At 44.8% G+C, this 20,524-nt stretch overlaps 2 protein-coding genes across 2 annotated transcripts in view; both read right to left on the reverse strand.

Moving 5' to 3' along the window:
* Positions 1-15,368, reverse strand: part of LOC141207501 (uncharacterized) — a 66,316-nt gene extending 50,948 nt beyond the window's left edge. The window contains exon 1 of the mRNA XM_073664414.1: positions 15,235-15,368. Coding sequence (XP_073520515.1) covers positions 15,235-15,350 — 116 coding nt within the window. The 5' untranslated portion in view covers positions 15,351-15,368. The remainder of the gene's footprint in view (positions 1-15,234) is intronic.
* Positions 15,369-16,521: 1,153 nt separating this feature from the next.
* ADPRHL1 (ADP-ribosylhydrolase like 1) overlaps positions 16,522-20,524 on the reverse strand; it is a 97,579-nt gene continuing 93,576 nt past the window's right edge. Inside the window, exon 7 of the mRNA XM_073664415.1 lies at positions 16,522-16,818. Within this exon, the coding sequence (XP_073520516.1) occupies positions 16,661-16,818 (158 nt within the window). The 3' untranslated portion in view covers positions 16,522-16,660. The remainder of the gene's footprint in view (positions 16,819-20,524) is intronic.

Genomic DNA, 20,524 nt, shown 5'->3' on the forward strand with positions numbered 1-20,524 from the left:
AAGGAGAACACCCAACAGAGGAGGATGTATGATTGTTAAGAGCAAATTCTGCGAGAGGCAGAAACTCAGACCACACCTCTTGATTGTCTGCCACAAAACAATGCAAAAACTGTTCAACATCCTGGTTCTTTCTTTCAGTCTGTCCATTAGACTCAGGATGATAACCAGACGAAAATGACAAATGGACTACCAACCTGTCACAAAAAGCATGCCAAAAGCGAGCCACAAACTGAGGTCCTCTATCAGAAATAATATCTGTGGGAACGCCATGGAGTTTGACAATCTCCTTAGCAAACACCTTAGCGAGTGTCTTGGAGCAGGGCAACTTAATGAATGGAACCAAGTGACACATCTTACTAAAATGGTCCACGACCACCCAGATGACAGTAAAACCCTCGGACACAGGAAGATCAGTAATAAAATCCATTGTGAGATGCGTCCAAGGCGCACTAGGAACTTCTAGAGGGCAAAGCAACCCACGCAGCAGGAGTATGTGAAGCCGTTGACCTAGCACACACAGTACACTGACGCACCCACTTGATGACTTCCTTCTGCCATCCAGGCCACCAAAAACTGCTACTGATAAGTCTCTTTGTTTCTGAAATTCCTGGATGATCTGCCAACCGAGACTCATGACACTCCACAAACAAATCTCTCCTAAAGGCTCTAGGCACGAACAACCTCCCATGGGGAGTGTTAGATGGAGCATCATCTTGAGCTTGCAGAATCCCATTCTCCAAAACGGAGTCCAAAGCCGCCACCACAACTCCTTTCTGTAAAATGCTCTCCTCCTCCTCGGCACCGACCGTAGGAGAGAAGCTGTGAGATAAAGCATCGGCTTTAACATTCTTAGTACCAGGGATATAGGTAACAGAAAAATGAAATCGAGAAAAAAAAGTGCCCACCTAGCTTGACGGGCATTCAAGCGCTTGGCAGCATCCAGATAGATCAGATTCTTATGATCTGTGAAAACCAGAATAGGAAATCTAGCACCTTCCAAAAAATGACGCCAATGTTCAAACGCAAGTTTAATAGCCAGCAACTCCCGATTTCCAACATCATAATTCAGTTCGGTTTCTGAAAATTTCCTCGAAAAGAAGGCACAAGGATGTACTCCACCCTTGTTCTCCTGAGACAAAACTGCTCCGACCCCCACCGATGAAGCATCGACCTCGACAAAAAAAGGCTTGGTCTCATCAGGCTGCAAAAGGATAGGGGCAGAACTGAACCTCTCTTTGAGATACTCAAATGCTTCAGTGGCCTCAGTAGTCCACTGGCCCGTATTCGCACCTTTCCTGGTGAGATCGGTTAGAGGTTTAACAATTACAGAAAAATTCTTAATGAATTTCCTGTAATAATTGGCAAAACCCAAAAATCTCTGTATAGATTTCAAACCAATAGGTCTAGGCCATTCCTGCACAGCCTGAACTTTCACAGGGTCCATCTCAAAGCCCTCGCTGGAGACAGTGTAGCTCAAAAAACTAATTTTCTGCACAGCGAACTCACATTTCTCCAGCTTAGCAAAGAGTGAATTATCACTGAATAACCGCAAAACTTCACGTACACTCTGCCAATGGGACTCCAGATCTGGCGAATAAATCAAAATGTCATCCAAATACACAACCAGATTCTTACCAATCAAACGTCTCAGGATGTCATTAATAAGGTTCTGAAAAAATGCAGGTGCATTGGTAAGACCAAAAGGCATCACCAGATTCTCAAAATGACCTACCGGAGTGTTAAAAGCAGTTTTCCATTCATCACCCTCCTTCACTCGTAACAAATTGAATGCCCCCCGGAGATCAATTTTGGAGAACTACTTGGCTCCCACTAACTGATTAAACAAGTCAGGAATTAACGGCAATGGGTAGGAATTGCGTAAGGTAATCTTATTAATTTCACGAAAATCCAGACATGGACGTAAACCGCCGTCCTTTTTTTTAACAAAGAAGAATCCAACTGCCACAGGCGACTTAGAAGGTCTAATGTGACCAGCAGCCAGGCTAGTCTCTATGTACTCCTCCAAAGCCTTTCTTTCAGGGATAGTCAGATTAAACAAGCGACTTTTGGGAAGAGTAGCACCCGGAACAAACTCAATGGCGCAATCATAATCCCTATGAGGAGGTAAAATTTGCGACTCCTCCTCCAAAAAAACCCTCCAAAAATCTTGAATAGATACCAGTAATTCCCCTTTTTCCACAGCCGCAATGCGACTATTACAACATTTATCATAGCACTTCGGACTCCAAGACTTAATCACATTAGTAGACCAGTCCAATAAAAGATTGTGCAGTTTTAACCAAGGCAATCCTAGAACAACTGGAGAGGGAAATTTATCTAAAACAACCAAGTCCAAAATTTCTTAGTGAACTCCATTGATAGTGAGGGGAAATGCAGCAGTCTTGTGAGTAATACATTTCAAAGGAGTGTTATCAATTGCAACCACAGAAATAAGTGATGACAAATGTTTGGATTTCAATTTAAGGTTTTCCAAAAACTTTTTATCAATCACATTAAGTGTTGAACCACAATCCACAAATACCTGAAATTCAATCAAATCTCCCTGCAGAGTAGTACTCCCAGAAAGAAATACTCCTGCAGAGCGTAAACAAGCTATACGGGCGTAACTGACCTTTTTTTTCTCTTTACTTAAACGATGCTCACAATACTTAATCAAATGGTCAGCTTTACCATAATAAAGACACAAACCCTCAGCGAATCTCCGGTCTCTTTCCTGAGAGCGGAGTGACATCGCCCCAACCTCCATTGATTCTACGCTGTCAGAGCAGATTTTCTGGGAACTAGGACCTGACGTTACAGGAGTTTTTACATCATTCACCCTGGACCTCAGTCTCCTGTCCACACGAACAGCTAACCGCATAGCTTCCTGCAGAGTCTCAGGTGCAGGGAATGCAATTAGCAAATCCTCAACCCTTTCACTCAGACCAGCAAGAAATAAACATCTCAGCGCAGAATCATTCCATTTAACTTCTGAAGCCCATCTCCTGAAGTGTGTGCAATAATTTTCAACATCATCTGACCCCTGATTCAAACGTCTAAGTTCTGATTCAGCAGATGAGATTCGATCAGGATCGTCATATAATAGCCCCATAGCAGAAAAAAATTCTTCAACAGACCTTAAACATGGATCATTAGGTTGGAGAGAAAAGGCCCACCCCTGTGGTTCTTTGCACAAAAGTGGCATAATAAAACCAATGCGCTATGATTCATCCCCAGAGGATCTTGGTCTCAAATGAAAATATAACAAACAAGCATTTTTAAAGGAAAAAAAATCTTGCTGTTTACCATAAAAAACATCAGGCAGTTCTACCTTGGGTTCCACAAAATGCGCTCCAGAACAGCTACTCATGTGTTGCTGGAGCTCGGCCACCTCCAGAGACAATCCCTGCAAGCGTTGAGCCAAATCCTGGACGGAAACCATACTGATCCCCGAATTTCTTTCCTTTTAGTTTTTTGGGCTGGACTTACTGTTATGATCTGCAACATGTACTAAGGAAAGATAGGGGAAAGCGGTCCCTACAGTAAGACTAAGCTGAATCCCTACGATGTAGCGGGCTGCCTGTTCCTAGTGAAGAGACCCGCCTTAGTCCTTAGCTAGTCTGAACGAAGACCTATAGAATTAAGGGAGGGGTCCCTAAAAGAACTAAGGACTTGGACAAAATGGGACACCTCCTAAACAGAAGTTGTTGTAGAACACAAAAGACAAACTGACAAAAATGTACTAGAGGTCCCAGAGGACCAAGCGAACTGACAGAGATAGGCACCGAAGCACCAGGCTAGCAAAACAGTCAAACAACACTGAAGTCCAGCACAGCCAGAAGGGCGGAGTTGGAATATAAAGGCAGATGGTCACGTGACCGCAAGACACAAGATAGAAAAAAACTAACAGGAGGGTTATAACAGGGGAACAGCCTGCATGGAGCATTATGTGGGGGCACAGCCTGCATGGAGCGTTATATTGGGGCCAGTATTCTGTATGGAGTGTTATATGGGGGCCAGTAGTCTGTATGGAGCATTTTATGGGGGCTAGTATTCTGTATGGAACGATTCGCCGTTTTTTGAGCTATTGTAGAATATACAATAGATATCGCTCATGTAATGTAAGAGGTGAAATCTTTGGCCTTGTACTATATATATATTTCTCGGCGGTATCTGTGCATCATGAATCGTTTTATGTGTTAAAGGGGCCCACTGAGACTCTTTCGCCCAGGGCCCACAAAAACCTGGAGCCGGCCCTGGGTCGGTGTATATACATGACATAGGAAACACTGGGGCTGGTGTATATACATCACATAGGAGACACTGACACTGGTGTTTACATCACATAGGAGACAAGGGGGCTGGTGCATACACATTACATAGGAGACAGTGGGGATGGAGTATATACATCATATAGGAGACAGTGGGGCTGGTTTATATACATGATATAAGAGATTGTGGGGATGGTACATACATTATATAGAAGACATCGGGTCTGGTGCATAAACATAAAGCAGGATACAGTGGGCTGGTGCATATATAATAAATAGGAGACAGTGGGGTTGGTGCATATATTACATAGGAGACAGTGAAGCTGGTACATACATTACATAGGTAATAGTGGGAATGGTGTATATACATCACATAGGAGACATTGGGACTGGTGTATACATTACATAGGAGACAGTTGGGCTGGTGCATTCATTACATAGGAAACCTTAGGGCTGGTGCATATACATTATATAATAGACATTGAGGCTAGTGCATATACATCACTTAGGAGACAGTGGGGCTGGTGTATACATTACATAGGAGACAGTTGGGCTGGTGCATACATTAGATAGGAGACCTTAGGGCTGGTGCATATACATTATATAATAGACATTGAGGCTAGTGCATATACATCACATAGGAGACAGTGGGGCTGGTGCATACATTACATAGGAGACTGTGGGACTGGTGTTTTTACATCACAAAGGCAACTGTGGGTCTGGTTTATTTATATTAAATAGAAGACTATAGGGCTGGTGCATATACATTACATAAGAAACAGTGGGGCAGGTGCATATAGATTACTTTGGAGACAGTGGAGATGGTGTATATACATCGCATAGGAGACAGTGGGGCTTGTTTATACATGTTACATATGAGATAGTGGGGACAATACATACATTAAATAAAAGACATTGGGGTTGGTGTATAAACATCAAATAGGTGACATTGGGATAGTGCATATACAATACATAGAAGACAGTGGGGTTGGTGCATACATTATGAAGGAGACACTGAAGCTGTTGCATACATTACATAGATGAAAGGGGGCTGGAGTATGTACATCACATAGGAGACAGTGGGGCTGGTGCATATATTACAGAGGAGACAGTGGGACTGGTGCATATACATTACATAGGAAACAGTGGGGCTGGTGCATATACTCTACATTACATAGGAGACAGTGGAAATAGTGTATATACATCACATAGGAGACAGTGGGGCTGGTTTATATACATTACATAGGAAATAGTGGGGATGGTACATACATTACATAGATGACATTAGGGCTGATGCATAAACATCAAATAGACAGTAGGTTGGTGCATATACTTAACATATGAGACAGTGGGGCTTGTGCATACATTACATAGGAGACAGTGAGGCTGGTGCATACATTACATAAGTGATAGTGGGGCTGGTGTATATACATCACATATTAGACCGTGGGAGTGGTGCATACATTACATAGGAGACAGTGGGGCTGGTGCATATACATTACATAGGAGATACGAGGTTGGTGCATATATTACATTGGATGCAGTGGGGCTGGTGTATATACATCACATAGGAGACACTCGGACTGGTGTATACATTACATAGGAGGCAGTGGGGCTGGTACATATATATTCATTACATACGAGACATTGGGGTTGGTGAATATATTATATGGGTGACAGTGGGGCTGGTGCATATACATCACATAGGAGACACTGGGACTGGTGCATACATTAGATAGGAGACTGTAGTGCTGGTGCATATACATTATATAATAGACATTGAGGCTAGTGCATATACATCACATAGGAGACAGTGGGGCTGGTGCATACATTACATAGGAGACTGTGGGACTGGTGTTTTTGCATCACATAGAAGACAGTGGGTCTGGTTTATTTATATTACATAGGAGACAGTGCATACATTAAATGGGAGACCGTAGGGATTGTGCATACCTTACATCGAAGACATTGTGTCTGGTGTATAAACATGAAATCAAAGACAGTGGGCTGATGCATATACTTTACATATGAGACAGTGTGGCTTGTGCATACATTACATAGGTGATAATGGTTCTGATGTATATACATAACATAAAAGACAGTGGGACTGGTGCATACATTGCATAGTAGGCACTGGGGCTGGTGTATATACATCATATAGGAGACACTGACACTGGTGTATTTGTAAGGTGCCTCAGCGAGGTAGTCGTGGGCGAGCTGTAGCCCCCTCTCGCTCTGGCACCCTACAGACAATTCGTGTCCTCCCTCTGATGTGTGGCTGTGTATGTGGGCCTCTCCACTTACTTCAAACCATCCGATCGCGGCTGTCTCCAGGCATTTCTCTTCTGGGAACAGGGCAGCAATAAATTCAGAGGACACGAGGTTCTTAACCAGAACTTGGACTTTACTTGGGGAAGAGGAATATGTACAATATTTACAGGCAGATATAATGGATAAGGCCCGACAGGTTATTATCTCTCTCACAGGCGCTGGCAACATCTTCAGCCCTGGTTCCCTCTTTAAGTGAATCATCTCTGTGACTCTAATCTCTAGCCCAAGAGACTCATCTGCAATACCAACAGTGACCTGGATCCGATCTCTCCCCCACGTCTTAGCATGGAGTCCTATTTATCTTCCTCTGCTTCCTGCAGACTAGAAGTGCCCCGGGCCCTCACTACCTCTGATGAGTTTCTCCGGCCGGTTAACAGGACTCTTGCTCTTGCGTAGGGAGACTTCCACACTGGTGATCCCACTGTCTGAGGGTATGGAGCTCCCGTCTACCCTAGCAGTCACTATATATTCAGGCTGCCCGTAAGGTTCACTGTCCTATCTCTTATTGGACATCACTTCCTGCTTCTGGAGACTAAGCAGGGATTTTCTTAAAGTGCCCACTCTCTGTGAGCTGCCATCACTGTCTGTAACACTGCCAGCAGACTCAACCTGACATCTGCACCCAGGACAGTGGCATCTTGTGGCTGCTTACAGGTACTGCAGCCCACAAGGAATTATGTCAATAACAAGCTCTATATCACTCAAAGCTTGATCAGGGCACTAAGTTCCCCCTCCACTCTACTGACTGGACCACTAAAACTAACCCCTTAGCTTGGTCTACCAACAGTTCAGAGAGGTCTAACTACGGGAACACTTTCTTTAACTACTTCAGTGCCAAAGGAAGGCTACGTCCTTCCCCACTATTACATATTCATCACATAGAAGACAGTGGGCTGGTGCATATATTATATGGGAGAAAGTGGAGCTGGTGCATACACATTATATAGGAGACAGTGGAGATGGAGTATATACATCATATAGGAGACAGAGGGGCTGGTTTATATACATGACATAAGAGATAGTGGGGACGGTACATACAGTACAGACCAAAAGTTTGGACACACCTTCTCATTTAAAGATTTTTCTGTATTTTCAAAACTATGAAAATTGTACATTCACACTGAAGGCATCAAAACTATGAATTAACACATGTGGAATTATATACTTAACAAAAAAGTGTGAAACAACTGAAAATATGTCTTATATTCTAGGTTCTTCAAAGTAGCCACATTTTGCTTTGATGACTGCTTTGCACACTCTTGGCATTCTCTTGATGAGCTTCAAGAGGTAGTCACCGGAAATGGTCTTCCAACAATCTTGAAGGAGTTCCCAGAGATGCTTAGCACTTGTTGGCCCTTTTGCCTTCACTCTGCGGTCCAGCTCACCCCAAACCATCTCGATTGGGTTCAGGTCTGGTGACTGTGGAGGCCAGGTCATCTGGCATAGCACCCCATCACTCTCCTACTTGGTCAAATAGCCCTTACACAGCCTGGAGGTGTGTTTGGGGTCATTGTCCTGTTGAAAAATAAATGATGGTCCAACTAAACGCAAACCGGATGGAATAGCATGCCGCTGCAAGATGCTGTGGTAGCCATGTTGATTCAGTATGCCTTCAATTTTGAATAAATCCCCAACAGTGTCACCAGCAAAGCACCCCCACACCATCACACCTCCTCCTCCATGCTTCACGGTGGGAACCAGGCATGTAGAGTCCATCCATTCACCTTTTCTGTGTCGCACAAAGGCACGGTGGTTGGAACCAAAGATCTCAAATTTGGACTCATCAGACCAAAGCACAGATTTCCACTGGTCTAATGTCCATTCCTTGTGTTCTTTAGCCCAAACAAGTCTCTTCTGCTTGTTGCCTGTCCTTAGCAGTGGTTTCCTAGCAGCTATTTTACCATGAAGGCCTGCTGCACAAAGTCTCCTCTTAACAGTTGTTGTAGAGATGTGTCTGCTGCTAGAACTCTGCGTGGCATTGACCTGGTCTCTAATCTGAGCTGCTGTTAACCTGCGATTTCTGAGGCTGGTGACTCGGATAAACTTATCCTCAGAAGCAGAGGTGACTCTTGGTCTTCCTTTCCTGGGGCGGTCCTCATATGAGCAAGTTTCTTTGTAGCGCTTGACGGTTTTTGCATCTGCACTTGGGGACACTTTCAACGTTTTCCCAATTTTTCGGACTGACTGACCTTCATTTCTTAAAGTAATGATGGCAAATCGTTTTTATTTACTTAGCAGCTTTTTTCTTGCCAAAATACAAATTCTAACAGTCTATTCAGTAGGACTATCAGCTGTGTATCCACCTGACTTCTGCACAACACAACTGATGGTCCCAACACCATTTATAAGGCAAGAAATCCCACTTATTAAACCTGACAGGGCAGACCTGTGAAGTGAAAACCATTTCCGGTAACTACCTCTTGAAGCTCATCAAGAAAATGCCAAGAGTGTGCAAAGCAGTCATCAAAGCAAAAGGTGGCTACTTTGAAGAACCTAGAATATAAGACATATTTTCAGTTGTTTCACACTTTTTTGTTAAGTATATAATTCCACATGTGTTAATTCATAGTTTTGATGCCTTCAGTGTGAATGTACAATTTTCATAGTTATGAAAATACAGAAAAATCTTTAAATGAGAAGGTGTGTCCAAACTTTTGGTCTGTACTGTACATTATACAGAAGACATTGGGTCTGGTGTATAAACATCAAATAGGAGACAGTGGGCTGGTGCATATACAATACATAGGAGACAGTGAAGCTGGAACATACATTACATAGGTGATAGTGGGAATGGTGTATATACATCACATAGTAGACTGGAGCTGGTGAATCATTACATAGGAGACAGTGGGTCTGGTGCATACATTACAGAGGAAATAGTGGGACTGGTGCATATACATTACATAGGAAACAGTGGGGCTGGTGCATAACATTACATAGGAGACATTGGAGCTGGTGCATATACTGTACATTACATAGAATACAGTGGAGATAGTGTATATACATTACATAGGAGATAGTGGGGACGGTACATACATTACATAGAAGACATTGGGGCTGGTATATAAACATCAAATAGGAAACAGTGGGTTGGTGCATATACTTTACATATGAGACAGTGGGGCTTGTGCATACATTACATAGGTGATAGTGGGAATGGTGTTTTTACATCACATAGGATACAGTGGGTCTGGTTTATTTATATTACATAGGAGAAGGTGGGGCTGGTGCATACATTAAATAGGAGACCATAGGGCTGGTGCATATACATTACATAAGAAACAGTGGGGCTGGTGCAAATACATTACATTGGAGACAGTGGGGATGGTGTATATACATCACATAGGAGATAGTGGGGCTGGTGCCTACATTACATAGGATACTAAGGGACTGGTGTATATACATCACATAGGAGACAGTGGGGCTGGTTTAGATATGTTACATAAGAGATAGTGGGGAGGGTACATACATTACAAAGAAGACAGTGGGGCTGGTGTATATACATGACTTAGGAAACTCTGGGGCTGGTGTATATACATCACATAGGAGACACTGACACTCGTGTTTACATCACATAGGAGACAAGGGGGCTGGTGCATACACATTACATAGGAGACAGTGGGGATGGAGTATATACATCATATAGGAGACAGTGGTGCTGGTTTATATACATGACATAAGAGATAGTGGGGATGGTAAATACATTATATAGAAGACATTGGTTCTGGTGTATAAACATCAAGTAGGAGATAGTGGGCTGGTGCATATACAATAAATAGGAGACAGTGGGGTGAGTGCATATATTACATAGGAGACAGTGAAGCTGGTACATACATTACATAGGTGATAGTGGGAATGGTGTATATTTCACATAATAGACAGTAGGGCTGGTGAACACATTACATAGGAAACAGTGGGGCTGGTGCATATACATTACTGAGGAGACAGTGGGGCTGGTCCATACATTACAGAGGAAATAGTGGGACTGGTGCATATACATTACATAGGAAACAGTGGGGCTGGTGCATAACATTACATAGGAGACATTGGGGCTGGTGCATATACTGTACATTACATAGAATACAGTGGAGATCGTGTATATACATTACATAGGAGATAGTGGGGACGGTACATACATTACGTAGAAGACATTGGGGCTGGTATATAAACATGAAATGGGAAACAGTGGGTTGGTGCATATACTTTACATATGAGACAGTGGGGCTTGTGCATACATTACATAGGTGATAGTGGGAATGGTGTTTTTACATCACATAGGATACAGTGGGTCTGGTTTATTTATATTACATAGGAGAAGGTGGGGCTGGTGCATACATTAAATAGGAGACCATAGGGCTGGTGCATATACATTACATAAGAAACAGTGGGGCTGGTGCAAATACATTACATTGTAGACAGTGGGGATGGTGTATATACATCACATAGGAGATAGTGGGGCTGGTGCCTACATTACATAGGATACTAAGGGACTGGTGTATATACATCACATAGGAGACAGTGGGGCTGGTTTAGATATGTTACATAAGAGATAGTGGGGACGGTAGATACATTACAAAGAAGACAGTGGGGCTGGTGTATATACATGACTTAGGAAACTCTGGGGCTGGTGTATATACATCACATAGGAGACACTGACACTCGTGTTTACATCACATAGTAGACAAGGGGGCTGGTGCATACACATTACATAGGAGACAGTGGGGATGGAGTATATACATCATATAGGAGACAGTGGTGCTGGTTTATATACATGACATAAGAGATAGTGGGGATGGTAAATACATTATATAGAAGACATTGGTTCTGGTGTATAAACATCAAGTAGGAGACAGTGGGCTGGTGCATATACAATAAATAGGAGACAGTGGGGTGAGTGCATATATTACATAGGAGACAGTGAAGCTGGTACATACATTACATAGGTGATAGTGGGAATGGTGTATATTTCACATAATAGACAGTAGGGCTGGTGAATACATTACATAGGAAACAGTGGGGCTGGTGCATATACATTACTGAGGAGGCAGTGGGGCTGGTCCATACATTACAGAGGAAACAGTGGGACCGGTGCATATACTGTACATTACATAGGAAACAGTGGGGCTGGTGCATAACATTACATAGGAGACATTGGAGCTGGTGCATAAACATCAAATAGGAGACAGTGGGCTGGTGCATATACTTTACATATGAGACAGTGGGGCTTGTGCATACATTATGTAACATCCCTGACGGCGTGCTTGCAGGGCTTACCATCTCCCACCATGCAAGACCGCAATCTTACCTTTCAGGCCAGGCTGCACACTTTTGCTCCAGAACCTGCTGTTTGTATGTCTCTTGTCTGCTGGCTTAGGGCGTCGGCACTGTTGCTTTCTGATTCTTAAAGCTACAGTGTGCGCAGTCCTATTGCGTCCCCAGCCTATTGCTGTGAGTCACTGGATACTTAAACCCCCTCCACCCAGTAGGAGGTGCCTGAGCAACACTTTCTTACAGTCTGTTCTGTGCAACTGTGAGTTGCCAGGTCCTGTCCTGACTCTAGTCTGTCCGCCACCCTGGGGGCTTAGTACCCAGGGCCTCTACCTGTGCCTGTGACTTCTAGTCAGTTTCTGCCACCCTGGGGGCTGAGTTCCCAGGCTCGTTCCTGTATCTTGTTCCTGGTTCAGATCCTGTCTGAACAGTGTCCTAGTCCGTTACTTGTTTGTCTCTATGTCTGTATCTTCCCTCCCTCTGTATCTAACTCCTGTGTTCCAGCTATCTTCTTGTGTTTTCCAGTCTGTTCCATGTGAACAGAGCCCTGTCCTGTCTACCGCATCTGCGGGCTTTGCTTTGCTCTGCTTGCTCACTGCACCTGCGGTTTTGCTCTGCTTTGCTTGTTCATTGCATCTGCGGGTTTTACTCTGCTTTGCTAGTTCACCGCATCTGCGGTTTTTGCTCTGCTCTGCTTGTTCACCGCATCTGCGGGTTTTGCTCTGCTTTGCTTGTTCACCGCATCTGCGGTTTTGCTCTGCTTTGCTTGTTCACCGCATCTGCGGGTTGTGCTCTGCTTTGCTAGTTCACCGCATCTGCGGTTTTGCTCTGTCTTGCTTGTTCACCGCATCTGCGGTTTTGCTCTGCTTTGCTTGTTCACCGCATCTGCGGTTTTGCTCTGCTTTGCTTGTTCACCGCATCTGCGGTTTTGCTCTGCTTTGCTTGTTCACCGCATCTGTGGTTTTGCTCTGCTTATTCACAGCATCTGCGGGTTTTGCTCTGCTTTGCTTGTTCACCGCATCTGCCGGTTTTGCTCTGCTTTGCTTGTTCACCGCATCTGCGGGTTTTGCTCTGCTTTGCTTGTTCACCGCATCTGCGGTTTTGCTGTGCTTTGCTTGTTCACCGCATCTGCGGTTTTGCTCTGCTTTGCTTGTTCACCGCATCTGCGGGTTTTGCTCTGCTTTGCTAGTTCACCGCATCTGCAGGTTTTGCTCTGCTCTACTTGTTCACCGCATCTGCGGGTTTTGCTCTGCTTTGCTTGTTCACCGCATCTGTGGTTTTGCTCTGCTTTGCTTGTTCACCGCATCTGCGGGTTTTGCTCTGCTTTGCTAGTTCACCGCATCTGCTGGTTTTGCTCCGCTCTACTTGTCTACCACACCTGCGGCTCTGTTCCTGTATCCCAGTCTGTACTGGTCCCTATCCTGCCTACGTTCCTACTTGCCAGTACCCGCCTGTCTGCATGTCAGCCGTGCCTCCCTGTGCCCACCTGTCTGCATGCCAGCCGTGCCTGCCAGTGCCCACCTGTCTGCATACCAGCTGTGCCTGTCAATATCCACCTGTCTGCATACCAGCCGTGCCTTCCAGTACCCACCAGTCAATATGCCAGTTTAACCTGCCTGTTCCTGCATTCCCCGGTGTGGGTCAACAGCTGTGACCGGGGTCTGACCTGGAGTAGCACCTGGTCCCTCTGCACGGTTCCTCCCTGGTTCACGGAGTCGACTGAGCCGCTGTGTGACCTTGGTCGAATCGGGTTGATACTTAGTTGCGCCCCTCCAGGCACTCCTCAGTTCATGGTACAGTGGGATCACTAATCACGCTCACGCTAGTCTGCCCGGGCGTGTGCGTAACACATTACATAGGAGATAGTGAGGCTGGTGCATACATTACATAGGTGATAGTGGGCATGGTGAATATACATCACATAGTAGACAGTGGGGCTGGTGCATATACATTACATAGGAGACAGTGGGACTGGTGTGCACATCACATAGGAGACTATGGGACTGATGCTTTTACATCACATAAAAGACAATGGCACTGGTTTATTTACATTACATAGGAGATAGTGGGGACTGTACATAAGTTACATAGAAGACATTGGGGCTGGTGTTTAAACATCAACTCGAACAGAGTGGGCTGGTGCATATACAATACATAGGAGACAGTGGGGCTTGTGCATACATTACATAGGTGATAGTGGGGCTGAAGTAAACACATAACATAAGAGTGATGAAAGGGTAGTTATCCAGCAACTCGTGAAATTGACTTAAAAAATAGCCTTTATTTGAAAAAATTAAAAACATGAGACCATAATGCAAATAAAAGCGTACAGAGAGCCTCTGTACGCTTTTATTTGCACTATGGTCTCATGTTTTTAATTTTTTCAAAATAAAGGCTATTTTTTAAGTCAATTTCACAAGTTGCTGTATAACTGCCTAATATCTCCCAGACGGCGATCTTTACAATCCGAGCACCGTGCCTCATGAGAAAATGGACCGAGCAGGCTGACCCAGGTGAGCTGAAATATTTTTTCTACGTTACATAACATAAGAGACAGTGGGGCTGGTGTATACATTGCATTGTAGACAGTGTGGCTGGTGTATATACATGACATAGGAAACACTGGGGCTGGTGTATATACATCACATAGGAGACACTGAAACTGGTGTATACATCAATAGGAGACAGTGAGGCTGGTGCATACATTAAATAGGAGACCGTAAGGCTGGTGCATATATATTACATAGGAAACAGTGGGGCTGGTGCATATACATTACATTGGAGACAGTGGGGATGGTGTATATACATCACATAGGAGACAGTGGGGCTGGTGCCTACATTACATAGAAGACATTGGGGTTGGTGTATAAACATCAAATAGGTGACAGTGGGCTGGTGCATATACAATACATAGGAGACAGTGGGGTTGGTGCATACATTACGTAGGAGACAGTGGAGCTGGTGCATACATTCATATGTGATGGGGGCTGGAGTATATACATCACATAGGAAACAGTGGGGTTGGTACATACATTACATAGGAAACAGTGGGGATGGTGCATATACTGTACATTACATAGGAGACAGTGGAGATAGTGTATATACATCACATAGGAGACAGTGGGGCTGGTTTATTTACATTACTTAGGAAATAGTGTGGATGGTACATACATTACATAGAAGACATTGGGGCTGGTGTATAAATATCAATTAGGAGACAGTAGGTTGCTGCATATACTTTACATCCGTGCTTTACTGTAGCAATGGTGTTCCTTTCATCATAGGCCTTGTTGACCTCTCTCCAAATGTAACATTTATGGTTGTGGCCAAAAAGTTCAATTTTGGTCTCATCACTCCAAATTACCTTGTTCCAGAAGTTTTGAGGCTCGTCTCTGTGCTTTTTGGCGTATTGTAGGCTAGATACTTTGTGGCATTTGCGCAGTAATGGTTTTTTTCTGGCGATTCGACCATGCAGCCCATTTTTCTTCAAGTGCCTCCTTATTGTGCATCTTGAAACAGCCACACCGCTAGTTTTCACAGAGTCCTGAATTTCAGTTAATGTTATTTGTGGGTTTTTCTTTGCATCCCGAACAATTTTCCTGGCAGTTGTGGCCAAAATGTTTGTTGATCTACCTGACCGTGGTTTGGTTTTTACAGAGCCCCTGATTTTCCATTTGTTAATCACAGTTTGAACGCTGCTAACTGACATTATCAATTCCTTGGATATTTTTTTGTATCCCTTTCCTGTGTTATACAGTTCAACTACCTTTTCCCGTAAATCTGTTGACAGTTTTTTTGCTTTCCCCATGACTCACAATCCAGAAATGTCAGTGGCAGGATAAAAGAGTCTGTCTGGATCCCAGAAACTCACTCAGCTTTTATGCACACACACTGTTACAAGCAAACAGGTCACAGGTGAGAATGTTACTTTTAGTAGCCATTCAAACCCATTTGTGTCAAATTCTGTGCATGTTATCAGGCCAAAATCACCAGGGTATGTGAACTTTTGATCAGGGTCATTTGAATGTTTTTGGTTGTCATTAAGATTTAAAAAGAGAAAACACAGTAGTTTGACAATAAATGGCTTCACCCAACCAATAACCATGAGTGGAGAAAAAGTTTTTTTGTTATAATTCATATTCTCTGAAACAAGGCCAAGAAAGGAAAAATTCTGCTGGCGTATGTAAACTTTTCAGCACAACCGTATATATACCTTGCCTGGGAATTGGATGTGTATATACTTGACGCTCACTGTGAGTTCCCCAATAACTGGCCTAGCAGTGAAAACAACCTCTGCCTCGTCCATCACTCGTCAGTCAATTGCACAACTGTCCTGACGATTGGAGGCGACGGAGTGTTGTGCCTTGACAAATTGGTGGCAGCGGTGGGATATGCGTGAGCTGCTGGCTGTTATCATTGACAGTTCCCTTTAAACTCTACTGAAAATGCAAGCAAACTAAATGCATCAGAGCCAGGAGACCTTAATTCATAAGTATGTAGAAATTATGCATAAGCTATTCAACAACTTGTATTGTAAGTTACATATTCTGAAGATTTACAACCGCACATGTAACAGATATCTTTATCCATATGCATACAGTTCAATAGTGGGTTCAGTTTGTATATGACATAACTGAGGTAGCATGACTGCAACTGACCAAAATAGTACAAAGTAAGATAAAAACTACATATAAGATGAACATAGAAAATGTAAAAAGCCCACACGTGCTCCTTAAAACAATGCAAATTTTTAGTTTTCTTTCAGAATGGATATATTGAAAAAAGCAGTTTTACTTTTCTTTTGAAGATACTTGGTAGAGCTTTTCACCCAGATACTGGAGCTTTTCTTTTAGTTCAATTTCCTGGTATAAACCCTTTGGTACATTGTTTATACCATACAGCAATCCAAAAAGGCACCCGGCAATGGATCCAGTTGCAGCACTTTCTCCTACAACAAAAAGGGTAATGTTCTAAAAAATATCTATAGAAATAGTGTAAGTATCAAATATGGGATAGAAGACTCTAAAAATTCAGTTTGGCATTGGGAACTACATATTTACACATGGCATAATGTGGTCAGAAAGGAAGGGATATTAAAGATGTTGTTTCCTTTAGAAAACTCATTTTCTAATACCTTAATAAATATTCTTGTTTTGACTTAGTTGAGGCCCCTCCTTAAAGCGAATAAGTCAGCAGGTTTTTGCTATTTAATCTGAGAGCAGCATGATATACGGGAAGAGACCTTGACTCTACCAGTTACTTACTCGACTGCTTGGTGCTGTTTGGATAGAATTTCTGCTGTAGTTGTAGCAATACTATCAATGCTGAGCTCTGTATAACATAGCCCACACTCCTATTTGGCAGCTGTGTCCCGTGTACACTGTATAATGTAAGAAAGTTGCCAATCAGTGGTAGGGGTGACTTTACATAGATTAGCTGGAATGGCTTGCATATGAGACCTAGTCCTCTAGTGGTAATCTCCTGCTGATAAAACCCTGATTGTATCAAAAATACTACACCCAGCCTAATAAGTGATTTCCTCCTCTCAAACAATTTATTGAAACAAAAGCCAACAACAGTGATGGGTATAGCCCCCCCCCCCCCCAAAAAAAAAAAAACTACAAAGAAAAACCACAGCGGCACTTTACCAGCGATGAAAGACACAGACACCGATTTGGACATGAAGAACAACTCCGAGCGCGCCAGCTCTCTGGGTAACTCTGACTCGCCCAGGGGGATATGGGGGACTCGGTACCCGGGCCTTTACCTTCTGGGGATGTCACGGCAGTCGGCTCCCGGGCCCGTACCCTGGGGTCACTCTTTAAAAGGGGTTTTGTTAACAGTTTTTTCTCGTGACGCCACCTGTGGTTCCCGGTAATGAATACAGGCGCTGCTGCAGACCTCCGGGGGTGATGGGATGGCAGCTGGGATGTTTCTGCTCCCCACAGGTGGAGCGGGCCCCCCGGGCAGTGTTGATGGAAGGGATGCAGGTGAGAGGTGGCCCAGCCGGGCCAGGGAAGAATAACAGACACGCACACAGGGGGTTCGCTTCAGTACCTTTACTGGTGTAGACGGCAGGTACGGTCCAGGGTACTTAATAGGAAGGGTGCACTTCTGGACTCTCTCCAGTGAGCAGGTATAAGGCTTCCTGATCTGTTTCTTCTTCTCTCTCTGAAGCTTCTGGCCAGCCTGGAACTAGGCCTAGCTTCTGTACTCTTTCCCTCTCCTCACCTGCATGCTTGGTGGTAAGAACATTCTTCTGGCTACCACTATCCCTGGATGCTGGGGCCTTCGTGGTTCCTAGTTCTTTAAATTATTGTAGCTTCAAGTTGACCAGGGGTTTAGAATCCTCCTGGTATACCGGTTATTCCTACTGGGCGTAGAGGACCCTGTAGGCGCGGACCCGGTGTCCGGCTTGTGTTCTGGGGTGAGCCTAAGATGCTTCTCTGCCCCCATAACTCCTCTCACTCTTCTCCTTGCCTCCGGCCCCGCTCTAGGCCCCAAGGCTTCAGCACGTGCTTTAGGCCCTGGCTGGCCCTCAGCACAGCAGCTCACATGCTGCTTCTTCACTGATCTCTGTGCCAGCACACACTGACTGTCTAACTCCACCCTGCAGTATATATATCCCTAACAGGGCTCCCTCTGGTGGTGTGAGGTGGAAGGGTGGAGGTGTCTGTTATGTAATGGGGGCCTCTGGTGGAGAAGTCCGTCCATGCACCCTTTTGGGTTCTGTGGTACCTGTAGTAGCAGGGTGCCACAACTCCATTCTCTGTCCCACTGCCTGACCTGCTTGGATCCATCTCCCTGATGAGGCTGTCCAGCCTTGGCACTTAAGGTGTAGTTCCCACAATGACCTCTCCATGTACATCTGTTCCTGTTGTCCCCGCTGTCTAGACTGTTCGGATTCACCTTCCAGATAAGGTTGTCCAAAAACTCCCAGACTGTGACACACACACACCCTTCTCCTGTGTCCTCCTGACACGTCCTCACTAGTCACTGTCCCTCACTCAACTGAACTGTCTGCAATCAGGAAGTGTCTCAGTTCTTCACTGAACCTGCTCCTCCCACACTGGAGCAGCTCTTAAACCCCTTAACTCTTTTCCAACCATAACTGCATACTCTGTGTGCTACAGTGCCCACCTCTGAACTACTTCTTCTATTAAGCTAATAGTCTACCCGCACTAACCTATACTGACCCTATCAGTGACCAATTAGCCATTAGATCATATGAATGCTCATATATAAACATACTGTAGAACACAGCATTATGTGCATTAAGAGGGAAGAGGCACATGATCGTCCTGGTCACCCTCTTACACAACCATAGCACAGTGCACTTTATCCTTTAAAATCATATTTGTATTTCACAATTTTATAATTTAATTTTAAAATATTTAATCAATAAATAAGTTTTTTAAGTGAAAAAAAAAATACTACGCCCAGCCTAATAAGTGATTTCCTCCTCTCAAACAATTTATTGAAACAAAAGCCAACAGTGATGGGTATAGCCCCCGCCCCCAAATTTTTTTTTAATGTCTCAATAACTTGTCATGTGGCCTTCAGCATCAATTACTGCTTGACAGCGATGTCTCATGCTGTTCACAAGTCAAGTTATTGTTTACTGAGGCATGGCATCCTCCTCTTCTTGAAAGACGGCCCTCAGGCCATTAAGGTTCTGGGATACAGAGTTACGCGCCTCTATACGGCAACTCAGCTGATCCCATAGATTTTCTATGGGATTCAGGTCCGGAGAAAGTGCAGGCCACTCCATTTGAAGTACCCCAGTCTCCAGCAGACGTTTCATAATAAAGCTACCTCGATGAGTTGGAGCATTGTCATCCATGAAGATGAAATTAGGCCTGTGCTGTTCATGTAGAGGCACAATGACCGGATTAATGAGGTTATTCAAGTAGTAGGGGCTTCTCACTGTCCCATTCACAAAGAGTAGGGCAGTTCTGCCCACACTGTAACACCACTGACGCGCCCCCTGGGCCGTGTGTGTAGGGGAATACCCGGAGCCGGGCCTCAGTGAGATGCTGGGGGTTGTAGTCTTCGTGGCGGCGACCCGGTCTGTGCCCAGGGCGGTCAAACCAGAGGGGATAGTCTATTCGTTCTGAATGTCTGACTACGCCACCCGTGGATTGCGGTCAGAGTGAACCGCCGCTGCAGTGCAGACCGCTGAGGCTGGTGTCGTGGGCGCAGCAGAGTGTAGTATAACTCCCCACGGGCGGAGTATAGCCTCAGGGCAGCAAGTGGGGATGTGGGGAGTGATGGTGCGCTGGAGTTGTAGGGGAATACCCGGAGCCGGGCCTCAGTGAGACGCTGGGGGTTGTAGTCTTCGTGGCGGCGACCCGGTCCGTGCCCAGGGCGGTCAAACCAGAGGGGATAGTCTATTCGTTCTGAATGTCCGACTACGGCACCCGTGGATTGCGGTCAGAGTGAACCGCCGCTGCAGTGCAGACCGCTGAGGCTGGTGTCGTGGGCGCAGCAGAGTGTAGTATAACTCCCCACGGGCGGAGTATAGCCTCAGGGCAGCAAGTGGGGATGTTGGGAGTGATGGTGCGCGGGAGTTGTAGGGGAATACCCGGAGCCGGGCCTCAGTGAGATGCTGGGGGTTGTAGTCTTCGTGGCGGCGACCCGGTCCGTGCCCCGGG

The sequence above is a fragment of the Phyllobates terribilis genome, unplaced genomic scaffold (assembly GCF_046119375.1).
Source record: "Phyllobates terribilis strain yellow unplaced genomic scaffold, ASM4611937v1 Scaffold_2__4_contigs__length_985480577, whole genome shotgun sequence".
NCBI classification, from domain to species: Eukaryota; Metazoa; Chordata; class Amphibia; order Anura; family Dendrobatidae; genus Phyllobates; species Phyllobates terribilis.